The sequence below is a fragment of the Sceloporus undulatus genome, chromosome 4 (genome assembly GCF_019175285.1).
Source record: "Sceloporus undulatus isolate JIND9_A2432 ecotype Alabama chromosome 4, SceUnd_v1.1, whole genome shotgun sequence".
Lineage (NCBI taxonomy): Eukaryota > Metazoa > Chordata > Lepidosauria > Squamata > Phrynosomatidae > Sceloporus > Sceloporus undulatus.
Window position 1 is genome coordinate 233034507 of NC_056525.1, and position 18420 is coordinate 233052926.

The 18420-nt window shown below is 39.3% G+C and overlaps 2 protein-coding genes across 3 annotated transcripts in view; both read left to right on the forward strand.

The window, feature by feature from the left end:
• Positions 1-18420, forward strand: part of DEPTOR (DEP domain containing MTOR interacting protein) — a 741617-nt gene that overhangs the window by 239711 nt on the left and 483486 nt on the right. The gene's annotated exons all lie outside the window — the stretch shown is intronic.
• Positions 1-18420, forward strand: part of COL14A1 (collagen type XIV alpha 1 chain) — a 180076-nt gene that overhangs the window by 125845 nt on the left and 35811 nt on the right. The window contains 5 exon segments of the mRNA XM_042461761.1: positions 9463-9605; positions 9910-10019; positions 12315-12473; positions 17889-17966; positions 18098-18184. Coding sequence (XP_042317695.1) covers positions 9463-9605; positions 9910-10019; positions 12315-12473; positions 17889-17966; positions 18098-18184 — 577 coding nt within the window.

Sequence of the window (18420 nt, forward strand, 5' to 3'; positions counted from 1 at the left end):
TAATGGAAGCCAAAACATGCCAATATTTTTTCGTATCTGCACATAGAAAAGGATGGGTGGATGGATGGATGGATGGATGGATAGATAGATAGATAGATAGATAGATAGATAGATAGATAGATAGATAGATAGATAGATAGATAGATTTACTTACTTACTTACAGTACTTACTTACTTTAGAAGCCACCTGTCAAGACCTAAGGTGGTTTCTAATACAACAAATTAAAAATGTTTGTAAAGATAGAATCAGGCTCAGCTCTATCATCTGTCAAGAGTTTGGGAAGACAATCCATTTCAAACTGAAATTTGCAGTACAGTGGAGGGACAACATATTGCCAAGTAAACACTTACCTATATTTGTCACCAGAGGAGAGGGCAACTGTTGGATTTTTTCCAACGCTGCAGAGTGGCTTAAGTTATCTCTAATGACATTTAACAATTAAAATTGCAAAAAGCAACAGGTTTCAAGTTATTTCTTTATGTGTATATGGTGAAAGTTTTGTTTCTTTGGTTAAAAGAGGAAAGAGGGGAGTTGGATGTAAGCCAATTAAATGATGCAATCTCACTTAAGTGAACAAGACAGTGTTTGGGGAAGGAAAAGGAGATAAAAACACAAGACCTGCAATTTTCCCATGGGGATAACATCCCTTCCAGAGGGATTTCTTACTAACCTGCAAAACGTATTGGAAGAGAGAGTTGATAGACAAGAATAGGTTCACTGTATCAGGATTGGTTTCAGTTTCAAGCCGCACACATTCTGGTGTGAATGCAATGTTAAACTGGATTTTAGTATTACATTCACAATTTAGTATTATTTTCATGAGACTACTCCTTCTTCCCACTCATTCTCCACTCAGTGAAGACATGAACAGAAGCATTCACTTCCATTTTCAACTAACCACAGTTTGTCAAATTGCCCAATCCAAGATAAACTGCTGCTAGCTTTAATCAGAGAGCCAGTATGGTGTAGTGGTTTGAGTGTTGGACTGTGACTTCAGAGACCAGGATTCGATTCCCACTTTGGCCATGAAACCCACTAAGTGATCGTGGGCAAGTCATAAGCTTTCATCCTCAAGGGATGGCAACTGCAAATCTCTGAGCAAATCTTGCCAAGAAAACCCCATGATAGATTCAACTTAGGGTCACCATAAGTCTGAAACCATCTGGAAGCAAACAACAACAACAACCTTTAATCAGTTAATTATTGGATAAATTTTATCCAAAGAAGCCAAGGTCAGAAATGATGTTTAGAGGTTAGCTTTTTTGGATGACATAGCTAACAACAGATCCTCCCAGTTCAGGTGACATGACAAAATGTTATTACATGAAAAAGAATGCTTCCAATATCCTCTTTGTAGCCATGCTGAAGTAACAGAAGAGAATGGGAAGCACAAGAGACCAAGGGTCATGCATTAGCATTAAACTGTAATTTGTTGCCCACATGCAGTCTCTGTGTGCATAATACACTGTCTACACTCACTACATTTTCACTTTTCTCCATGCCACACCTACACACAGATGTACACCCCACAGACAGAAAGACAGAATATATTAATCTCTTACTCTCCTAAGCCCTCCTACATCTCAGTGTACATGTTTGGGAATGTTTAAACTTTGCCTCTCTAGTTGCTGAGAACTAGGCATAATGGGAATTAATGGTGGGAATGGCCTCTATTAACTCCCAAGGACAGCCAGTGAGATTGATGTTTCTCTGCCACTACTAGTGGTTGGCAAACCACAGTCTTGTGAATGGTACACTCAGGGTAGTGAGAGGTGGAAGCTAATAGTTACCATCAAAATAGTGTTTTGCCTCCTGAAGTTTAGCTGGTTATATAGGCTCCAGGAAAAGTGGATGCAGCCCTCACATCCCCATAGGCTACACTAGAAGCAGCTGCAGGGTGCACATCTCTAAGATGTTGACACCAGGTCAAAGCCTTGTGGACAGCTGTATTTGATCTGGAGTGTGTAGACCCTAACCAGGTTTCTTTATATCACTTTGTGGAATTGTGGGAATAATCTGAAGAAATTTCACATGCAGCAGCATGTGGCAGACCAAAGACCTGAACGGAACAGAAATTCAGAATGTATTGCAACTTCAGAATACCAGGTTCCAGCAATTTACACCCATTCAGCTTCATGAGTTAAGAGGCTCTATTACTGCAAGTTGAAGGAGCCAGCTTTGCACAGCCCTCTTCTCTCCTGTGATTGAAAAGACTAAAAATCCAGAGCTACCCACCAGGCACATCTACCAGCCTCTAGCTGTTAGATTTCTGGTTTATTATTCAAAATAGGAGACATATGTCTGTGTTTGATTATTTAGACCAGTGTGACAAATATTACTTTTAGAAGCTAAACCATGTCATGAGCCATGCCTGCACAGTGTGGGATGCTGGTCTGACTGGTTTGTTTTCAGAAGTGGTGAGACTCAAATGCCAGTATTTCTTCAGTGAATCCCTGAAAAGGTTCCATCTGTACCTGTAACACACCATAGGAGTAGAATACTTGTCAGATTGGAGAACTAGTGTCTTTGTGCATTGGCAGAGCTAGGAACATGTTGACCTTTAATGTGGGGGAAGAAAAAATGTAGATGTAGCAATGGGAAGATACAGGAGACTGGCACAAGAAAGACAAAGGTGTCTGAAAGGCAGTTGAATGATCTAAGCCAGTGATGGTGAACCTTTTACAAACTGAGTGCCCAAACTGCAACCCAGACCCCACTTATTTAGTGCAAAGTGCCTTGTTCCTCTGGCTTTCCAGTAAGAAACTCTGGCAAACTCTGTGCTGGGGCGACAGCATGTGTGCCCACAGAGAGGGCTCTGAGTGCCACCTCTGGCACGCGTGCCATAGGTTCGCCACCACTGATCTAAGCCTTATCTAGAAGAACCCTGGGGATCCATTCACTGCCTTCCAGAGCAAAATAAATAAATAAATAAATAAATAAATAAATAAACAGATAGATAAATAAATAAATCAATCAATCTGGACAATTGGAGGCTGACTCTTTGAGTTCTTTCATACATGAAACTGTACAAAATTGCCGCATAGATCATGTGCAAAAGTTCAGAAAGTGCATCCTGCTGTTACACTGTATTGCACATCCTCAGTCTGGTTGAGAACAAAGCACAGGCTGCTCATGACCCTTTCAACTTGCTCATTTTCCTTCGATTTGACAGGGTGCCACAATAAAGTCAAGCCTCCTGGTAGAGGCCCAGGCAATGAACAGATGAAGGACTGAAGCCAAAAATAAAGCAAACCACCTTCACTTTTCCTTGCCATTCAGGAAATTGTAGCATAACTGCAGAGATGCTGTCTTATGTTCTCAGAGTTTCCAAGTTTAACAGCTTCTGAACACAATCCAATGAGAGGCCATCAGTTCAGGTTTTCAGAAGCAGATATGGGCTTGGTTGGGAATCACTCTTTTTCAGTATCTCTGTTTGTACACACAATAGGAATCCCATTCTGAGATTATTTTGCTAAATACCATCACTCCCCATTAGAGAGATGGGACATTTATAGTTCTACAGACAGCATATTTCCACTGCAGTCAATCGTTTGTTTGGCAAGGGGAAAGTTGGACCATCTGCCAGTAGTGATGTTTGTGGAGATAGTTAGATTGTGGCATCTATTATTTTTTCAGCTGAGATTTAACTTGTTTCCTTCCAAACATTTACTGAAAGAATTTTTCCTGTATGCTAGACTGCCTATGCTACCTCTGGAATATTACCAAGATTAATCTTTACATTGGCCAAACCTATGCTTTAAAATAATCATTACATTTATTTATCATACATCCCAAACTGGCATGTTGGCTGAAAACACAAGAGCAAAGTAGATTGTGTTTCAACGAAATTGGGTTCAGAAGAAAGATATTGCTTGAAAAGGGAGTTCAGTAATGCTAATTCATTCCATATGCAAATTGTACTGATTAGGAAATGCATGACAGAAGAGGAGGGACAAGTACACTTATAACGTGGCAGCAGACACTAGAAAAAGTGGAAAGTTATAGTCTTTAACTCTTGCCAGATTGTTTTCCAAAGTGAAGCAATGCTGATGTATAGCTGGAAGAAATTAGAACAATAATATGTTAGCATTATTGCAACGGGCATTTCCCCCAGTCAGCTAGACAGAAATCTCTCTAGTTGTCTAAAGACATTCTCCCAGCCAGAGGAGATGTCCAATTAATGCCCAATTCACTGATTCGAATTTCGTAGTGAGGGCATGCAAAGAAACAAACTGATTAATGGGTGTGTCACAGAAAATTGCTGTAGGGGAAAGCTGTAGTAGTGCTCAGTAGTATTAATTTGAGAAGTATATGAAATTTTGTTAGTCATCTTGAAATTGTTTTGGTTCCCTCAAAATTCCTCAAATACGTCTGCTAATGTGATTCTTTACTTCCAGTATACTCTCTTACTTGACATTTTACTTCAAATGAAATCCAGTGACAGTGAGTGAACCTTCACAAAAGTTCACTGATCCTCTTTGAAATATTTCTCAGTCCAAAATTCTTCATATACTCTTCCTGAATGGACTGCTCCAGTCTCCTTCTCACCTCAAATTCCTTTCAAATTTCACTTTGGAAAAGAACACTTTACACTTTTACATTTGTTTCTCATTTATGTTCAAGTCCACACATTTCCTATATATATGATACAGTATATTCTGATATTATTTGAATGTCCTGACTGAGTTTGTGAACTTGGCAGCCCTAAGCTGCTCATAAATGTCCTCGCCAGGACTTTGTTTTGCCATGTTCTTGTTCTAATCAGTTTAGGAACATAATAATATTTAATAATAATTTGTTTTATTTATATACCGCTGTTCCAAAGATCATAGCGGTGAACAGCAAGTAAGCTAATTAGCAAGTAAGGTAATTACAGTCTGGGTACTCATTTTAGCGACCTCAGAAGGATGCAAGCCTGAGTCGAGCTTGGGCCCTTTTGCTGGTCTTGAACTCGCAACCTTGTGGTTTTGAGTGAATGGCTGCAGTACAGGCATTTAACCACTGCGCCACCAGGGCTCCAATGATGTGGTCTTCACCTGCAATTGGTATATTTTATCTTTACTGTCACCTGACAGGAAGAGTATTTCTATACTGGGACAAGTGTTCATCATGGCTCCCATATGATGATGATAATTATTTTTATCAGACTAATACTGCAGAAGACATTGTCTGACAAAATAAATGGGAAGGCCCATAGATCAATGGTTATGCCATAACATGGAACAAGCTGCCTGCTGGTGCACTTAGCCCATTCATATCCACTTAGCTTCTCCTACTAGAACAAATGGTTTGTTTCATATGTTGACCAACTATAGTGCCCCCTTCAAGCCAAATAATAAACCACTTTTGCTTTTTGTTGTACAGTTCCTCTATTTGGGGGGGAACAACTAACCAAGAAGTAGTTGTTTGGATGATATACTAGCAGTAGTTCTAGTAGGAGCAACAAATCAGATAATAATAATAATAATAATAATAATAATAATAATAATAATATTTCCTGCCTCTCCCTGCAGATCGAGGTGGGATTACATCCAATAAATACAAATACAAAGATACAATCAAAAAAAATACTGACATTATTAATAAAATTGCATGATGCAGATGGCTTGCTAGGATCAGCACTCAGCTTGCTCATGGTAAGCCAAGGTTCTCCAGAATTGGGCTTACTGATGGATGCAAATATGGCCACTGCCTTTCTTGGTTTAAGGTTGCTTTATAGATTAGTTTAAACTTACAGTTTAACTAGTAAGATATGAAAATAATAGGGATTGGGAAGGTAATGTAAGTGTGGCATTAGATGAACTAGAGCTGAGACAGTAAGAAGCTTCTTTATTTCTTTTTTGCAATATCTGCCCCCCGCCCTTTTCCATACACATGTTTTTAAGAACCTGATATTTCCCATTTTGGAATACAAACACAATACAGAATTGTGCAAAAGAGAAAATTGCTATTTTTGAACATACACCATGATTGATTACATTACAAACAGGATTATATAGTAAAATCAAATAATGGCAAATGTTACATGGATTTACAACAGGTGAAATTCAGTGAAGCAGGATTAAATCCCATTCACTTCAGAGGAATGTTATCTTGGTTAGTTTCCCTAGTTGATAACACTCGTTGTAACTCATCAGTTGGTCTCAGTCATGACTCAGTGGAAGAAATGAATTTCCATCAAATATATGTACTATATGAAAACTTAAGAAGAAAAGCTAAGCATAGGCTTTATGAATCTCTTTTTTGGCTGCTCTCTTCAAACCACTTCCTTTGGACTATCTCCTTAGGTTTGACAGCTACAGTGTGTTTAGACTTTTGTACATACCATTTTCAAGCTTTGTGAAATTAAATCATGAACAGAATTATTAAAAGTTTATGGAGGTGACCTTGGTAATCAGCTGTTCATCTCCCAGTATCTTATGGGTGCCTCCAGGTTAAATGGTCAAAGTTGCAGGAGAGAAGTAGAATATGTCAGGAAAAAGCCACATGGGATATATAGTCACAAGAAATATAATATGTATATGAATGTATTTGAAAGTAACATGACACAGCAAAAGCAATTGAAATGTCACATAGGTGTTGCATATAATGTAATTAGAAGGTCCTAAAAGCCAAGGACACTTGTGGCAAGGACAAAGTGAAAAGGTGCAAATTGACATCACCTGAAAGTCATTGAGTTGCATCTAATACTGAAACTACTGAAGACTTTCTAATTAAAAAGAAAGAAAAAGACCAGTAATAGTATTTGTTCTCTTGCAATATAGTTGCATAGATACTTCATGTACAATGTACTGTATTCTTCTTCATAAACACTGGATTTTATTGGCAGCTGATCAATGACTGGCCATATAAATATGTTGAGTGCTACCAGCAGTAGTGCCATTTGGTGGTTTGTTTATTTATTTTTTTAATTAAAAATGTCTAGCCCAAAAGGAACTCATGATGGCTAAAACATCAGAAACATGAAATACTGCTAGAGTCTCCCTTATTTGAAATGTTTGACCAGAAGTGTTTTAGCTTTCAGATTTTTAATTTTCGTTTGGAATGCCCATATTTGCATGTACATACATAATGAGATATTTTGGAGATGGTAGCTGAGGCTAAACATGTTTCATATACACTTTATACATAATACCTGAAGGTAATTTTATACAATATTTTTTAAATTTTATCCATGAAACAAAATTTGTGTGCACTAAACCACCAGAAAGTAAAGATATCACTGTCTTAGCCACCATGAGAAAAGTTGTGGATTTTGGAGCATTTCATATTTTGGAATTCTGGATAAGGGAAACTCAACCTGTAATATAAAATAATATGCAAAGCATTCCCAAGGATAGGGCATTAAAACTAGAGAAACATTCAATAGAAGCAGGGAGATATTTGCGCCAAATTGCCTTTTTAAAAATCCATGTTTTTGAAGGCTACCTAAAATAATGCCAATAGGTCCTGGAGGGTTTCCCTTTTAGGGGTGGCTGGTGGTTTCTGTACCAGTGGAGTGATGGGTTGAAGTCTGAGTTTCTAAATAGATACACATAAGAACCTCAGCCATTCAATAATCTAGCCTCTTTGTTTCTTACTTCTAATAGTAAACATACACTTCACAGGGATATGATCAAACAACTATACAGTCCGCCCTTCTCTTACGCGGGGGATCCATTCTGGACTCCCCTGCGTAAGAGAAAATATGTGGATGCTAAAGCCCGATTCAAATGAATGGGGCTCGTGCCCGCCGCGGTGCAGCGGCGGCACGCGGTGCGCATGCCACAGCAGCAAGCCCCATTCATGTGAATGGGACACACCACCCCTTGCACCCTGCATGATCCTGCGTGGCTTTGAGCATATGCTCAAAGCTGCATATAACGTGCCCGCATATAACGCAGGTGCATGGTACATATATTATAATTCTGGTCACTTGAAAGACTACAGAACCAAGTTGTCAATGGAAGTTCCCTTCCCATTTAGCCAGTGAGAGCAAACGTGGTATAATAGTTTGAGCATCTGATTACAATTCTGGATATCAGGGCTCAATTCCCCACTTAGCCATGGAAACTCACTGGATGACCTTGGTTGTCACATACTCTGAGCCCCATAAAATCCCATTATTGGTTTGCTTTAGGTTTGCCATAAGTCAGAAACAACTTGAAGGCACACAACAACAACAACAACAACAACAATTTATATGGAAAATGATTTTTTTTAAAGTTATCTCCTACTTGCAGCCTAACATAATACAGACCATTTTATCACCTTAAGCATTCTTCCACCTCATTCAGCTCCCTATGTAGAACCAAAAAAGGGCAACCTTTCGGAATCAGGCAGCCATGTTGACCCACAAATGAATTCAAAAGTTCCAGAGCCTGTTCTCCAGTAATGTATTTATTTATTTATTGGGCTCATTAAAATTGCACAAAAATCTTTGTGCTAGCATTGGAAACCAAAGTTGCACAAAATGAAATAGCACAAGAAACAAAATTTGAAAATTAAATTGCACAAAGAAAATCGTGCTAGCTTTTGAAAACACTTTTTAAAAATGGGAATAATAATGTTTGGATAGTAAGCGAGGAGAATGTGTATGCCTACGCTCAGTTTAGGCTTATCAGGTTGTTGTTCAGAGACACAGCCATGTTAGTCTGGAATATCAAAGGCATCTTGTAGCACTTTTGAAACTAAGGAGATTACTGCATGCCATTCCTGCGCTGGGAGGGATGTGGGATCTAAAACTCAAAAATGGATTCACTGGGCAGTAGGCAGCCTATATGCAACCCAGGCTTCTCTGGGTTTCTTGCACAACTTTTCATACATGGGAAAATCCCAAGTATGAACAGCTGTGGGAGAAGCCCGGGTTGCAATACAGGCGGGGCAGTGTAATAGGATCCGTTTTTGAGTTTTAGATCCCGTGTCCCTTTCAGCACAGAAATGGTGTGCGGCAATCTCCTATTAAAGAAGTTGTCTCATGTATCTGAGGAAGTAGACCAAGCCTATGAAAGCTCATGCTACAATTCTTTCATACAGTTAGTATTAAAGGTGCTACAAGATCCCTTTGCATACAGGTTATTGTGGTTTGTTGTGGCCTTCAAGTAATTTCTGACTCATGGTGATGCTAAGGCAAACTTATCATGGGGATTTCTAGGCAGAATTGGTTTAGAGAGGAATTGCTCTTGTCTTCCTTTGAGGATGAGTGTGAATTGCCCAAGGTTTCCAGGGCTGAGGAGAGATTTGAACCCTGATCTCTCAGTGTCCAAGTCCAACACTCAGACCACTACACCACAGTGGCTGTCAGTCCACAGAGAGTCACAAGAAAAATCATAAAGGCAATGAAGTTTGAATTGTTATCTGAGAACAAAAAAGTCCCTTTGATATCTGAAGAGAGTAGGGCCAGTTGTTGCTGGAGGAGTAGTTGCTTTAAGGAAATTATTTGCTATGATGACATCAGCTTCAGTTTTAATTTTCTTTTACAGATATTTACACCCAGAGGGGCTTCCTTCAGACTACACCATCACTTTTCTTTTCCGCATACTCCCTGAAACACCACAGGAGCCATTTGCTCTCTGGGAAATTTTAAACAAGGAATATGAGCCTCTAGTTGGAGTTATTTTGGACAGTATGTATTTTATGACTTTTTGGTGTCTTATGATTGATCTATATTCTGCCTTTTCATTTTCATGATCAAGGAGGCTAATGAAATCATCAGTGCAATTCTTCCCTGCCTGTCTCAAAGAGATGTGGAACTTTTATTCTGTGCAGCACTCCACAAGATTTTACTTTTAATCTATTTTTGTTTGATGTTTTATTTGTAAGACTTCTATATATATATTTTTTTTACTTAAAGGCATGTATAGTTATGTTGTCTTTCAAAAAAAACAAAAGACATTTCTCTGAAATATGTTCTTTCTTATGCTTTACAGACGGTGGCAAAACCTTGACTTTCTTCAATTATGACTACAAAGGTGAATTCCAGACAGTTACTTTTGAAGGACCTGATATAAAGAAAATATTTTATGGAAGTTTCCATAAGGTGAGATTTCCTGAAATATTCTGGAAAACGGATGTGATGGTGCAAAAGGAAATAAGAGTCCATCTTTTTTTTAAAAAAATAATAAATCTGGTTTTTATTTGTTCTATGTAAAATAGTGGGTTTTTTTAACTACCTAGCCAAAAATTGATTTTCATTAAGTGAATATTTTCATAGTAGTCAGAATAGAATCCAGCAGCTAAAAAGGCCAATGTAAGTCTAGGCTGCATCAATAGAAGTATAGTGTCTAGATTAAGGGAAGTATAGAGTGCCTGTGCTATATGCAGGTGCACTATACACGCCGGCTTCCAGCATACGCAAAAGCCACACTGCAATTAAAGCAGTGGCACATGTGCCCATGTCACGCACACTGCCCCAAGCCATGAACACGCGCCCCATTGTTTCCAATGGGGTGTGAGCATATGCGAATTTTCCCTTACACAAGGGGATCTGGAATGGGTCCGCTGTAATAGTGCCACTCTATTGTGCTTTGGTCAGGTCTCACCTGGAATACTTTTTCCAGTTCAAAAAGGAGTGTATCCAAAGGAGGGTGGCTAAATGGTGAAAGGTCTGAAAACCTAGGGATCTGGATATGTTTGCTGCTGTGCTTCTGTCTGACCATCATCTGTCCCCAAATAGTGCTCTGGCAGCCGATTTTGGTACTATGGAAGCTTTCCGTTTTACCAAAATTGGCCGCCAGAGCACTGCTTGGGGATAGATCATGAAGGACGGCAGTGCAGCAGCAGCAATTTTGTTTGCAGTAAAACCTGTTTTTCCCCGTTCCAGCCCAATCCTGTCCAGTGCATGGATCAGTCTGGAAAATGTGTGCAATAAACTACTAAATAATAGAAGATAAAATAATGAAGGAATCAATAAGAAGAAAAATAGAAGAATAATGAAGGCCCGATTTAAACAGGCCTTTGCGCCACCCCCGTCACGTGCTAGGGGTTGGCCGAGGACACAGCGTCCATACTGGCCTCACCCCAGCACGTGATGGGGGTGTCAAAATGGTGGTGCCCTGTACACATGGGCGCCACCATTTTGACTAACGTGTCGCGTCCAAACGGTGCGGCCATTACATCTTGGCGCCACTGAAGGGCACTTGTGGCGCCCTTTCAGCGACACCGAAAGGAGTTCTGTTTCGGAGCTCTTTGCACCGCGCATATTGCTGGTGCAGCTTTTAAATGACCATGCCAGTGATACAGAGAGAAAGGGACCAAGCGGCCCCTTTCTCCCTTTCCCCACTGCTGTCGGGGTGTCCTTGGGGCATGAAGCCCCAAGGACACCCCTTTCCAGGCCGCGGAGAAGGGTAACAGAAAGAAAAAAAATTAGAATAACTAAAAGTATATGGAAATCACAAAAAATAAAACAATCCAAGGGAATTGGAGGAGAAGTACCAAAGGATGGTTATGTGAAGAATGGAAAGGAAAGTTGGATGGAAGGGAAGAAGGTTGGGGGAAGTGTGTAAGGGTAGGGAGGAGGTGGAAAGTGGGAAAGTGAATGAAAGAGATAAGGGAACAAACAATAAATAATAATGAATAAGAAATGGTGGAGAGGAAGAATGGGAAGGTCTTTCTTGATGGAAGGAGAAAGGAAGAGATGGAAGACAAGAAAGGGATGAATTAGATTAAGTGGGAGGAGAGGAATGAAAAGAAGGTGATTTGTGGATATGGATATGGACTTGTTTGATTATGTATGGATTGTTTGATATGTTGCTTTCATCTTGTGAGTGGTGTATATGTGAAAATTTTATGTTAGATTAATAAAATTGTTATAAAAATAAAAATTTAAAAATGTAATGTAAAATGGCAGACATAATTGGATTAGGCTCCACTAGATGTAGTTCATGTTTCATGTTACACTTAAGGATACTGGAACAATACAGAATTGGATGGGCAGGGGGATGATAATAGGACAAGGGCCAGCTAAAGAGTGTTGATTTATGCATTAAACTTGCAGACCTTATTTCCCACCCTAGCTCAGTTTGGAGAGGAACAGGCAGGCATAGTTTGGCTATGGTAAGGGCTCTTCAAGATCTTATTACTGAAAATGTCACATTTGCCTTCTCGTTCTAGTTGTAGCCCCTACTCTTATCCTCTCTCACACACAGTACAATCACTGATGACTGTATTCATATTGAAATCTTAAAATTTTAACCAGCTAAGTTACAGATGTTTAGAAAAATGTAAACAAGCCTGTCAGCTATAAAAATGAATTTTAGGAAAAGAACAGCTGCTATGTATGTATGCTTTCTTGGTGTCTTTTTTGTGTATTAAAAGTATCATTGTCCTTTCCCAGTTGCACGTAGTCATAAGCAAAACAACAGCTAAAGTGGTGATTGACTGCAAACAAGTGAGTGAAAAAATGATCAGTGCTGCAGGGAACATTACTTCTGATGGGATAGAAGTACTGGGGAGAATGGTTCGATCAAGAGGACCAAGGGACAACTCTGCACCAGTAAGTGAAACACTTTGGAACTTACTGTGTAACAGGAAATTGCATTTTTAGATAGAAGTCTGACAGTCTGGGAACCATGACTTTTTTAAAAAAAAGAATAGAACAGAAGTTTTGTGTTCTGTTTTGATGAAGAGTAAAGAAGATCTTCCAGTGGTGAGCCACTGTGGTGCAGTGGCAAGGATGATGAGATGGCATTTGGGAAATCCAGCTTTCAGGCATCAGTGAGCCATGGAATTCACTCGACCAATCACAGTCTCACCCTGACCTACTTCACAGGGTTATTGTAAGAATAAAGTAGTGGTAGTGGTAAGATCACTTTGAGTTGACTGGAGGAAATGCAGAATATATATACATAAGCAGTAAGAATACAGTAACAAAAGTTACTGGTCTGTGAAATTTTTACTAGCTTACACACGATTATCTTAGTGATTTACTGCATTTTAGCCACCCAAGAATGGATTTCTTTTTAATTTATTATTTCTTTGTTATAGACAACTAAATCAGTCTATAGTTGTTTCAACCCTAATATAATGGTCAGAATCCTGTTTACATCTTACAAATGTGTGCACTTACCTACAAAAGTAGTTGAATATTGAGTGCAAGGTTATAGAAGGGGAGTTGCACATGCAGTGCCATTGTAGATGGGTAGGCGTTACAGAGCTTGGTTTGCAGAGCTAGATTTGACCAGATAGGCAGCTATAGCCAAAGTTGACTAAATACCTTCCAACTCTCCCAGTTTGTCAGGGAGAATTTCAATGAATCCTCTGTCATCCCACTATTTCAGTTGCTTTTAAAATATCCCTGTTTCTCTCTCCTCTTCCCACTTTCCCCCTTTGTCTTTCATCAATTACTGCAAATTGAATTCAAAGTGTAAAAGGAGATGAAGTCTTGCCCTTCCCATGATGCTTAGGCCAAAGCAAACTGCTACAACCTCTTCTACCTTGTTTGTTCTTCCTCATTAATAACATTTGCCATCTTGGACACCCTTTGATATTGCTTAGCCACACGTTTTCCAGTTTTTATTTGTGAGATGTTAGAGGATACATGACCATTGTTCATGTAAAGGCCAAGACTAACTGGAGGACTAAATAAATAAATATTTTTAGAGAAAGTAATGTGATTGGAACAGCAACAACCAGCAGTGGTGAATGGGCCTCCAGTACTTTAGAAGCACTAGGTCTGGGTTGACACTGGTATCACTGAGTGAGAGAAGTAGACTTGGCAGTGTGAGCCTTTCTGAGTCCTGATCATTGACAGGCAGCTGGCTATGCCAGCCTCTGATGCTCGACCTGTACTGAAGCCTCCTCCTCTTACCAAAGCTGCCTTTCCAAAAAATATTGCCTTCATGAGCAGAGTTATTACATTATGGGCTGATTTGGTCTTTAAATAAGGATAAGAAAAAGGAGTATAGGAAGGCAATGATGTAGTGGTTTGAGGGTTGGACTATGACTCTGGAGACCAGTGTTTGAATCCTTGTTTGGCCATGGAAACCCACTGGGAGACCTTGAGTAAGTCACAATCTCCCAGCCCCAGAGAAAGCCAAAAACAAACTCCCTCAGAATAAAACTTGCCAAGATAATTCAGTGATAGGGTCACCTCCGGGTTGCCATAATTCGGAAATGACACAAAGGCAAACAACAACAACAGTAGAAAGACAAGTGGCTTAATTTTATAGTTGGATAGTCTACCCAAGTCCTTTGAGCTCTCATGAACAAAAGGTCTCCTTTAAAGCTCATGGAACAAAGGCTCAAAGGAAAGTGTAAAACCTCCAGTGTTTTATTCTGTTGAGAACATATATCGCCACCAAAAATTATGTTCCTCCGGACAAAGAAGGAGTTCTTTCAGGCCTCAGGCTTAAACATGTCAATGAATATATCAAGAATTACAAGACAATTGAACAGAGCAACCCTTGTGACCACATTCCAACCGGGAAAGACAAAGGCCAACTTTTAAAAGGTTGTAGTTAAAGAATGCTTTGTAAGAAGAAAAGGAAAGAAATGGTGGCTTTTGTTGGGAAAGTCAGAACAGTATGAATGACAAGTGATCTAGTGAACTTTTACACCCACGGGAAATATTTGGTTGCCTTAAGTGAATTTGTTGGCGTTTATGTAAGACCACAAGCATGCATTTTAAGACATAGCTCCTTTGCTCGTTAAAGTCTCAGAGTGTATCTGTGGTATACAGTTCTAGCAATTTGATACCAGTTTAATTGCCATGATTCCATTCTATGGAATCATGGAATTTGGAGTCTGCTAAGGTGTTCTAATTCTCCAACCAGAGAGGTTTGTTCCTATAGTTCAGAGGATAGTACTAGATCTACCTACCATAGTATCCTAAGTACTTACCACACTACAAATCCATAGTTAGGAACTAACAAGTTTAAAGGAAGTAAGCTATCAATATCTTTAATCCAGAGGGCAAGAAGAAATGTCATGGGCCTGTTCCAGACTGCCAAAATAAAGCTGCTTCAGGTCTCTTTGGAGGTATGCTATTTAAATGATGCATGGGTCCTAAGAGTCCGGAGGTCGCGCCAAAGCCACACTCCATTCCTAAGCACTGGAGGGCAGCTTTGGTGCAGCTTCCAGATTCTTAGGACCCATGCATCATTTAAACAGCATACCTCCAAAGAGACCCGAAGCAGCTTTATTTTGGCAGTCTGTAACAGGCCTTAGAGAAGTATTTAAAAATGGTTATATATATATATATATATAGAGAGAGAGAGAGAGAGAGAGGAAAAAACAACTATCTCTAGTAACGCTAGCATGGTGCAGTTCTTTCAATGCTGGACTAGGATTCCAGGTGAGCAAGGTTTGAATCCCCACTCACCCATAGAAACCTACAAGATGACTTTAAACAAATCACACTTTCAGCCTTAGAGGAAGGGTATGGTAAACCTCCTCTAAAGAAATCTGTCAAAGAAACCCTATGATAGGGTCACATAAGTTAGAGTCAACTTGAAGGCACAGAACAAGAAGGCAAAATCCTTTACCGTACAAACCATTCAGATGAAATACTGGAAGTACATGTCCAAGGTTCCAACTTCAAGTCTATGTCCCAAAGCTCCATTTCCACCAGGAAGGGGTTGGATCCGTAATTGCAATGCTCACAGTTACATTATTCCAGTTATGATGGGGTGGACAAATACAGCCATCTATAGCCAGCATAATCAGCTGGAGGACTGTAAGTTGCCAATCTCTATATTAATGGACCATGGCCAAGTCATACTACTAGCATAGCACAGACAGTGTACAGGAAGGCATAATGAGATGCAGTTCAGTGCTCCAAACATATTTTTATAGATGACCTCTAGTTCAATGCCTGAATTCTCCCTGGAAGCTAGAATGAACAAACTGAGGCTATAGTACTTTGGCCATATCACAAGACTGCATAACACACTAGAAAAAAAAGAAGATGATAGCTAATGTTTAGTAACGTGGGAGGCAGTAGGAAAAAGAATAAAGCCTTGTCTGCATGGGACCAAAGGCCAGTTCCTCCAACCCTACCTTGCCCTTGTGTGGGGTGCATACTTGGAAACATCTACCCGTTACCACTGCAATGTTGACAGCAGGTAACCGGGGGTGGAATAGGGAAGCTCCAAAGCAAAGAGATTCCAAGACCAGGGCAGGATGGCCCATGTAGACAAGGCTGAAGATTGCATTCCAGGTGGACAGACTCAGTCAAAGAAGCCACAGCCCTGGGTTTGCAGGACCTTTGTTGACAGTGTATCTTGGAGGTATCTCATCTCTAGGGCTGCCATAAATCAAACCTACCTTGACTGTAATTAACAACAAACCTTAGACTACTAGCTGATGTAGCTGTCTTCCCAAAGAAGATTCACATAAAAGCTGGTTCAGGCCTTGAATAAAAGAGTTACCCAGTAACTTAATCGTCAACAAGCCAGCAGTGTATTTCATGGAGGAGAGACCAGCCACAAACAATAAAACTGATGTTGTCATGTAGTTTGGTAAACAAATCAGTTACTGTAAAAAGGATGAAGATGTTTTTTTCTAGAGTTGGTGAGAAATTCAGAATCCAAGCTGAAACACCGCACAATAATTGTGACAACTCCTTGGCCTTGAATACCCTATGTACTGTCCCCCACTAGTAGAAAAAGAACAAACTATGTATTTAGCTGTGTTAGATGCTGATGTTACTGTATAGCAAAGATCCAGTGAGGTATCCAAGATCCAGATGATCGGAAAATAATACCAAAATAACGTAACTGCCTAATGTATTGGCCATCTATAACCCATTTATTCAAGGAGGGTTCTTGGTAAAAATCAGAGTTTTGGTTTTATTGAAATTAAATAGCAAATTTTCTTTACAGTAACCTATAAATCCTCCACTTTAGAGACCATCAAATGGGTAGAAAATAGGTAGAGGTACAGCTTAATGCTCTTAGAAAAATCTAGTTCAAGGCACAGGGTGACCCTACACTGTAGAAATAATGCAGTTTGACACCACTTTAAGTGTTGTAGCTCCATCCTATGGAATCCTGGCATTTGTAGTTTTACAAGGTCTCTAGCCTTCCCTGCCAAAGAGTGCTGGTGCTTCACAAAACTACAGCTTCCATGATTCTGTAGCACCAAGCCATGGCAGTTAAACTGGTATCAAACTGCATTATTTGTACAATGTAGACAGACACCCACAGCCTTCCAGAAATCTAAACTAGCTCTTTCCCTTCATCTAATCCATTTACTTTTGTTTCTTTTTTTCCCCCTTTTCTTTTTTTTTGCCCCACAGACACAGGCAGGCCTAGATTTTATCAACCTTACCTTGAGAGAGAAAGAGAAAGGGGGTGATACCTATTGTGCTTTGTTTTCTAGCCATTTCTGAAGTATTCACCTGAATTGATTATTTATTTATTAATGATCCACAAATCAGACATCAGATAAGCATAAATCATCAGACATACATATAAAAAAATAAAATAGAATTAGCATCAAATTATAAAAGTAAATAATATTAATTGGGAATACAATTAAAAAGTTTACTCTTTAATGAAATTAAAAATGTAAAATCATTATAAAATTTTAAAATACCATTTTATGCCGACAGACCATTGCTGCTGCATAAAAGCTGGCCACTTTAGTTGTTACTGATGGACACTGGTCTGCCAGCAAACAGGATACATAAAACTCAAATAGGATACATAAAACTCATTCACCTGTAATTTCACCAACAAAAAATGTGCTTTTTAACTTGGTCACTGACCATTTAGCTGACTTCTTAAGGAGTCCTTCCATCCCAATTTACTCTCTTTCCTCAAAACCAGAGTATGACTGTAAGATTATTCCTTCAAGACAACCTGCAGCATTAAGAAAACAGGAGGTGATTCTTTTATCTTGTGAGGTTACCCTCCTTTCCTGATTTTCTGAGTAGTAACTTCATTTTCCTTTATATTTCTGTTTTTAGTTCCAGTTGCAGATGTTTGATATTGTTTGTACCACATCATGGGCCAATAGGGATAAATGCTGTGAACTTCCGGCTTTGGTAAGAGCTCTTTTCAAAAAAGCTTTTATAACTTGTAATTAAAATTTGGAATTTTAAAATAGCATCCAGATTTGACTAACTTGTAATATACCAATACATCAATAATATGGGTTATTATTTTTCCTCACTAGAGGGATGAAGAAAGCTGCCCAGCCCTTCCTCATGCTTGTTCATGTTCCGAAGTCAGCAAGGGACCTCAGGGACCACCTGGACTACCAGTAAGATTTTACATGTGTTTTGATCCCACTTTATGCATCCCTGAATTGCCAGTTTTACCATCATTCAGTCTTACTAGAATGAAACAGAAAAGCTTTTTTATATTATGTGAACAAGAGGTGGACAGTACATATGTCCCCTTCTGATGCCATTGTTGTTATGAAAAGATCTACTGCCATAACCACTGCACTAGAGCATTAAGGTCGTTCCAGACCACAGTCTGGTATGTATGGTGCAT